Source organism: Chiloscyllium plagiosum, unplaced genomic scaffold (genome assembly GCF_004010195.1).
Source record: "Chiloscyllium plagiosum isolate BGI_BamShark_2017 unplaced genomic scaffold, ASM401019v2 scaf_77296, whole genome shotgun sequence".
Lineage (NCBI taxonomy): Eukaryota > Metazoa > Chordata > Chondrichthyes > Orectolobiformes > Hemiscylliidae > Chiloscyllium > Chiloscyllium plagiosum.
This window is the reverse complement of record NW_025203235.1, coordinates 1-8326: the sequence shown is the minus strand read 5'-3', so window position 1 is coordinate 8326 and position 8326 is coordinate 1. Positions and strand designations below refer to the sequence as shown.

Genomic DNA, 8326 nt, shown 5'->3' with positions numbered 1-8326 from the left:
AAGAGTTCAGAAAAGACTTACAAGGATGTTGCCCGGGTTGGAGAATTTCAGCTATAGGGAGAGGTTGAGTGTTGGAGGCTGAGGGGTGAATTTAAAGAAGTTTATAAAAGCATGAGGGGCATGGATAGGATAAATAAACAAAGTCTCTTCCCTGGGGTGGGGGAGTCCAGAACTGGAGGGCATAGGTTTAGGCTGAGAGGGGAAAGATATACAAGAGACCTAAGGGGCAACATTTTCATGCAGAGGGTGGTATGTGTATTGAATGAGCTGCCAGAGGAAGTGGTGGAGGCTAGTACAATTGCAACATTTAAAAGGAACTTGGATATATATATGAACAGGAAAGATTTGGAGGGATATGGGCCGGGTGATAGCAGATGGGATGAGGGTAGGTTGGGAAATCTGGTTGGCATGGACAAATTGGACTGAAGGGTTTATTTCCATGTTGTACGTTTCGATGACTCTATGACACAATATCATAATTTGCATAAAGCATCATTCTCCAGCTCTCCATCAAATGACTGTTCCTGTCATAGATCAAGATAGTGTTTTGCTTGCAAAAGCATCCAGGACAGTATGACACAGATGTAATGTGAGCAGCAATGTGGCAAATGTGAGGTGAGGAAAAATAATTTAACATAACGTGCAATGGTAAACAATATCAAAGTTTGGTGCAGGCAGTTTGATCCCAGGCATAGATTTTTGATGTTCAAAATAATCTCCTCTTGTAGGAATAGAATAAGATTCTGGAAGATGATGTGAACAGACTTTGACTGAAAAGTGTGAAAGAATCCATCAATTCACTTATATCTGCGTTGAAATTCTGAATAGAATTCATCATTACTCACCAGTTGTGGAGCCAGTGGTTGAGCCAGTAATTATTGGTGAGACTGTTGTGGAGGTCTTTTCTGAAATATGAGGGAAATTTGAAGGTAACAACAATTTACTTCAGTTCCATGTTTTTCAGCAATATACGAGGAAAAGATTTATGTCAAGTACATTGTGGAAATGAATAAATATGAATCTCAAGTACAACACTGGAAAAGAGATTGGTAAAATAGCTCAATTCTGCAAAGAGTTGAACTAATACTGAGAGAAGTGATTCTGTTCGGTGAATACTTTCTGTTGAATAAACAAAAGCTTCTCTCACCAGGTGTGGAGCTGGACGTTGACGGTGCTGTCGTGGTGTATACTGTTATTGAAGTGGTTTCTTCTAAAAGAAAACAAATTAACTTCCAGTCAGTGTGTCCCATTGTGATTTGGGGCTGTTTGTTCCTCCTGAAACAGCACCTCCAGATCATGCACAAACCAAACTAAAGATGACCAACAGGCTTGACATTTGTGACTAGAGCTGATAAAACATGGTATGTGTCGACAATAAATAGGTATATTCCACAATCAGAAGTGACAAGCATTCGAAAAAAGATGAGCTTGATTTTCCAAGTTGGGAACAGAGAAACTGTGCCTTATTTGAGTCATTGACTGGATTTGAAGCACAGAGACCTGTCAGCATTTCTGTTTTCAAGAATGTGATGACAATTCAAGTACTTGTGTGGGTTTTGTAGCAAATTGACTATTAGAGAAGAAGCTGAAACTTTATTGCTGGAACAGCACAGCAGGTCAGACAGCATCTAGGGAAAAGGAGATTCGACGTTTCGGGCACATGCCCTTCCTCAGGAAGAAGGGCACATGCCCTTCCTATTAGAGAAGAAGACAATCCTTTCATCTCAATTCTAGCATGTATACACATGTGGATGCACCATTATGAGTGTATCCAGAGATCATAATTTCAGGTATTTAATGACTGGAGTTTTCCAGCAAATTTTACACAATAAAACATTGCTTTAGTTCTCAATAATAGCCTCCACTGAAAAGTGGATGCACCAATATTAGGAGACCCATAGTTCATGCTTTCAGTTATGTGATGACTGGAGATTTCCAGCAAATCCAGAGCTTCACTGAAGCTCATTAAAAACAGACAGATTAAATAGTTCAGCGTGAAGTCTAAGATGCCATGGCATTGCGTGTGTGCAAATTTCATTGCATTAGTTCATCACTCATTTGAAGATTACTGCATTCTTTAAGAATACAGATGCTCATAAAAGAAGATCCCTGTTTCATTGTTCATTTCAGAAATAACTATTACTGAGATTTTGTGAAGAATTGACAGAGCACACTCTGCCCTCTATCATGTCTTAACTCCATTTTTATAATTCCAAATGAAGAGAATTTCACTGTCAGGAAACCCAAGGTGACACCATTGCTATCCAAGGCATTGCGATTATACCCAATAGAAACCATCACACACCTGGTGTGGAAGTACTGGTGTAGCCAGGTGTAGTTGGAGGAACAGTTGTAGTTATTGCTGTTGAAAAAGGACATGAATAATATTCAAGACACAAAATCTCAAAACGATTCTGAAGCAGCATTCACCAGAAACCAAATCTGACAGAATTACGATGGAACTATGAGGAACTTCTAGATGACATCAGATTCTTCACAATGACTTGTACTGAATACTAAGCTGATGGCATTAATAAGCATTCTCAGTGAGGATGCTGGAATTCAGAAAGCATTCAACTTACAATAAAATTGTGAATTGTATTCAATTCCCTTTCTGCAGATTCATTTGGCTCATGTCAGGTGCCTGGTCAATGTAACACTTTTAACATTATTTGTTTGCACACCTGTTTCAATGACAGAATACTTCTCTCTCAATACTGTCCCATGTGGCATTGGATGTATTAGTTGCTGATTCTTTTGTTTCTCCTTCAGAAGAATCAACTACTACAACAGGGACAAGGCCAACAACTGAGATGACTAGCAGCTCCACAGCCAGTGAGTGACATCATACTTTCAGGCATTTAATGACAAGAAAACATGGTTTTACTTCTCAATAAGAACTTCCATTGAAAGGTGGAGACACCAACATTAGGGGATCCAAAGATCAGACTTTCAGTTATTCAGTGACCTAATATTGGTGCCTCCACATTTGAATGGAAGCTGTTATTTAGAGCAAAACAATGTTTTCTTGTCTAATATTTGCTTGAAAACTCCAGTCATTAAACACCTGAAAGTGTAGATGTCACTCACTAGCTGTGGAGCTACCAGTCGTCTCAGTTGTTGGCCTTGTCCCTGTTGTAGTAGTTGATTCTTCTAAAGGAGAAACAACAGAATCAATAACCAATACACCCAATGCCACACGGAACAGTATTGAGACAGGACAAGTATTCTGTCATTAAAACGGATGTGCAAACAGATAATATTAAAAGTTTTACATTGATCAGACACCTGATATGAGCTGAAGGACTTTGCAGAAAAAATTGTTTCTGAGATGTGGTCACTGTTGGAGAAAACGAATTGTGCCCTGATATTTTTGCACCGACAGAAAATCAATCTCAGAAATTTTGGATCAGGTATACAGATGGATTCACATCGTGAGGAATGACTCTTGTTGTCTTCCAATGAATGTGAGAGGAATTTGTCCATCAAGCAAAGATTGTGGGCAAAGGTCCAATCTAACTTCTCAGCCAAAAGACCCATTGTTATTCTTTCTTTATCAAAGAGATGATGATCTGAAGTCTAAGATGCCATGCCATTGCGTATGTGCAAATTTCATTGCATTATTTCATCACTTATGTGAAAGCACTGTATTCGATAAGAATACAAAGGCTGGCTTCAAGGATGCTCATATAAGAAGATCCCTGTTTCATTGTTTGATTCTGAAATAAAACTTACTGAGATTTTGTGAAGTGTTGACAGATCACACTCTGCCCTCTATCATGTCTTAACTCTGATTTTGTAATTCCAAATGAACAGAATTTCACTGTCAGGAAACCCAAGGTGACACCATTGCTGTCCAAGACATTGCTATTTTACCCAATAGAAACCATCACTCACCTGTTGTGGAAGTACTGGTGTAGCCAGGTGTAGTTGGAGGAACAGTTGTTGTTGTTCCTATTGAATAAAAACACGAATAATATTCAAAACCACAAAAACCTCAAAATGATTCCGAATCAACATTCCCTGAAAACAACACGACAGAATGTGATGGAACTAGGAGAAAGGTCTAGATTACATCAGATTCTTCACAAAATATCGTGCCGAATATCAAGCTGATGGCATTAATAAGCATCCTCAGTGAGGATGCTGAAATTCAGAAAGCATTCCGCTTGTATCAAAATTATGAATTGTATTCAATGCAGATGTCACTCACTGGCTGTGGAGCTGCTAGTCGTCTCAGTTGTCGGACTTGTCCCTGTTGTAGTAGTTAATTTTCCTGAAGGAGAAACATAAGAATCAATAACAAATACATCCAATGTCACATGGGACAGTATTGGGAAAGTTAATGTATTCTGTCATTGAAATGGATGGACAAACAGATAATATTAAAAGTATTACATTGATGAGACATCTGGTATGAGCCAAAGGAATTTGCAGACAAAGAATTGTTTTTGAGCTGTGCGCACTGTTGGAGAAATTGAATTGTGCGCTGATATTTTTGCACAGACAGAATATCAATCTCAGAAATTTTGGCTCAGGTATACAGACAGTTTGGCATCAAGGAGTAGGACACTTCTCATCTTCCAATGAATGGGAGTAGTATTTGTCAATCAAGAAGAGAGGGTGGGCAAAGGTCCAATCTAATTTATCAGGCAACAGACCCAATGCTGTCCTTTCTTTATCAAAGATTTGGTGATCTGGCTAAATTAAATGCACGTGGCTCCACTGAAGTCTTCAGCGCAACATTTTCTGAAGACAGAATGTGGATCCTTGATGTTTTGTAGGTTCTTGCTTCAAATTGTTTTCTCATGTTTAATGTAAAAGGACCTCACTCACCAGTTGTGGAGCTGACAGTAGAACTGGCTGTGGTGGTCATCACTGATGTTGTTGTGGTTTCTGTTGAAGTGAAGGAAATGTAATCACAATCCAAACACATATCAAGAAACATTAGAGCAATTTAATAGCAACCCGCAGGGAATGCACAAATGATGAGACAATGTGTAAAACAGTTCTAATCTATTTTCCACAGTTGTCCAATCAATAAGCATCCTGCTACATCATAATTTGTGTAAAGCATCATTCTACAGCTTTGCAGCAAAGGAGTATTCCTGTGCTAGTTGAAGACATTGGTTCAGTTTGGAAAAGCATCAAGGACGGTAGGACACAAATGTAATGTGAGTTGCAAAGTCTCAAAAGTGAGGTGAGAAAAAACAATTTAACATAATGACATAGTTTGCCACTGGAGGTTGCAACCACGAAGTTTAGTGCAGCCAATTTGGTTCCAGGCAAATATCTGTATTAGATGTGGAATGTCAGTATAACAGCCTCAATGTTTAATACTTGGAGAAGCTGAATAGATTCAATGGGAAGACAGGTGCATGTCCGTACCAGACACGTTTTGTCATTGTATAGAAGTGCATTGACCTTTTAAGCTCAGAAATAGAATGAGATTCTGGAAGTCTGTGGGAATAGACTTTGACTGAAAAAGAACTCAAAATTCCATCAACTCACTTGCATCTAAGGCCTTGCAATTCTTAATACAAATCATCATTACTCACCAGTTGTGGAGCCAGTGGTTGAGCCAGTCGTTGTTGGTGAGATTGTTGTGGAGGTTTGTTCTGAAATATGAGGGAAATTTGAAGGTCACAACATTTTGATTCCATTCCAAAACCATTTTTATTGTTTTTCAGAATGAAGGGAGGATAGGATGCACGTCGGAATGTTACACAAGTGAATAAATATGTATGCCAAATAGAACACTGGAAAAGAGATAGGTACAATATGTCAATTCTCCATAGAACTGAATTAATGCTAAGAGAAGTGATTCAGTTTGCCGAATACTTCGTGTTGAATAAAGTAAAAGTTCACTCACCAGGTGTGGAGCTGGACGTTGACGGTGCTGTCGTGGTGTATACTGTTGTTGAAGTGGTTTCTTCTAAAAGAAAACAAATGAACTTCCAGTCAGTGTGTTCCATTGTGATTTGGGGCTGTTTGTTCCTCCTGAAACAGCACCTCCAGATCATGCACAAACCAAACTAAAGATGACCAACTGGCTTGACATTTGTGACTAGAGCTGATAAAACATGGTATGTGTCGACAATAAAATAGAGGTCTTTTCCACAATAAGAAGTAACAAGCTTTCTTAAAAAATTAGTTTGATTTTATAATTTAAGGACTGAGAGACTATGAATTATTTGAGCTATTGACTATATTTAAGGCACTGAAACTTGTCAGCATACATTTTTTCAAGAATATGATGACCCTTGAAATATTAGAGTAGGCTTTGAAACAAATTGACTTTTTGACAAAAGACCATCCTTCACTTCTCAGTAGCAGCATGCATTCAAAAATTGATGCACCAGGACGAGTATATTCAAAGATCATGCTTTTAGATATTTAATGGTTGGAGGTTTCCAGCAAATTTTAGACAAGACAACATTGCTTTACTTCTCAACAGCAGCTACCATTGAAAGGTTGAGGCACCAATATTAGGAGACCCATAGTTCATGCTTTCAGTTATTCAGTGACTGGAGTTTTCCAGCAAATCCAAAGATTTACCCAAGATCATTAGAAACTGACAAATTAAATGGTTCAGAGTAAATTCTAAAATGACATGGCATTGCGAGGAGACAAACGTCATTGCATTTGTTCATCACTTATTTTAAGGTCACTGCATTTGTTAAGACTACAGAGGCTGATTCAAAAATGCTCACATGAGAAGATCCCTGTTTCGTTGTTTGTTTCAGAAATAATTCTTATCGAGATTTGGGGAAGAAGTGACACATCAGTCTCTACCCCCTACCAAGTCTTTACTCAGTTTTTGTAATTCCAAATGAACAGACTTTCACTGTCAGGAAGCTGAAGGTGATGCTATTGATGTCCAAGGCATTGCTATTATACCCAATAGAAACCATCACTCACCTGTTGTGGAAGTACTGGTGTAGCCAGGTGTAGTTGGAGGAACAGTTGTTGTTGTTGTTGCTATTGAAAAAGAACATGAATAATATTCAAAACCACAACACCTCAAAACGATTCCGAAGCAACATTCCCTGAAACTAATCTGACAGAATGTCATGGAACTGGGAGAAACATCTAGATGACACAATGAATTGTGCTGAATATCAAGCTGATGGCGTTAATACGTGTTCTCAGTGAGGATGCTGACATTCAGAAAGTACTCTACTTGCAACAAAAGTGTGAATTGTAATCAATGCAGATGACACTCACTGGCTGTGGAGCTGCCAGTTGTCTCAGTTGTCGAGCTTGTCCCTGTTGTAGTGGTTGATTCTTCTGAAGGAGAAACAACAGAATCAACATTCAATACATCCAATGCCACATGGGACAGTATTGAGAGAAGACACGTTATCTGTCATTAAACGGAAAATACAAACAAATAATATTAAATCATTTACATCGACCAGACACCTGATATGAGTCAGTGGATTTTGCACAAAGGGAATTGGTTTTGAGGTGTGGTCACAGTTGGAGAATATGACTTGTTCCCTGATATTGTTGCACAGTCATAAAATTAATCTCAGAAAGTTTGACTCAAGTATACAGATGGTTCGGCATCGTGGGGGAGGACCCTTCTCATCTGCGAATGAATGTAAGGGGAAATTGTCCATCAAGCAGAGAGTGTGGGCAAAGGTCCAATCTCACTTATCAGACAACAGACCCATTGTTTTCCTTTCTTTATCAAAGAATTGACGATCTGACTAAATTGAACACACGAGGCTCCACTGAAGACCTCAGCAGAACATTTTCTGAAGGCACTATGTGGAACTTGGACTGGGAAATGAGAAAGGGATTTCCCTGTTTCGATGTTTTGTAGGTTTGCACTTCAAATTGTTTTCTCATGTTTAATGGAAAAGGACCTGACTCACCAGTTGTGGAGCTGGCAGAAGAACTGGATATGGTGGTCGTCACTGATGTTGTTGTGGTTTCTGTTGAAGTAAACAAAATGTATTCACATTCTGTAAACATATATTGGGTCAACGCGCATGAGCATTCGAAAGGGATGGAATAAATGATGAGAGAATGTATAAAACAGTTCAAATCTTATTCCACAGATGCCTAGTCAGTAAGTATCATGCTACATCATAACATGTGTAAAGCATCATTCCACAGCTCTCCAAGAAATGAGTGTTTCTGTGATAGTCAAGGCATTCTTTCTGCTTGCAAAAGCATGAACGAGAGTTGGACACAGATGTAATGTGAGTTGCAAATTGTCAAGTCTGTTGTGAGGAGAAAACAATTTAACATAATGACATAGTTTGCCACTGGAAGTTGCAACCTCAAAGTTTGATGCAGTTAATTTGATTCCAGG

The 8326-nt window shown here is 38.7% G+C and overlaps 1 protein-coding gene across 1 annotated transcript; it reads right to left on the bottom strand.

Moving 5' to 3' along the window:
- Nucleotides 1-845: 845 nt before the first annotated feature.
- LOC122546275 (cell wall protein DAN4-like) lies at nucleotides 846-7167 on the bottom strand (the record flags this gene model as incomplete). Its single annotated transcript, XM_043685048.1, has 10 exons — nucleotides 7143-7167; nucleotides 6922-6981; nucleotides 5873-5935; nucleotides 5559-5618; nucleotides 4837-4896; nucleotides 4214-4276; nucleotides 3898-3954; nucleotides 2306-2362; nucleotides 1148-1210; nucleotides 846-905 (listed from the first exon to the last, which is right to left on the bottom strand). Coding segments are annotated over exons 1-10 (568 nt in total), but the record flags the coding sequence as incomplete, so codon positions are not given.
- Between the last annotated feature and the right edge of the window lie 1159 nt (nucleotides 7168-8326).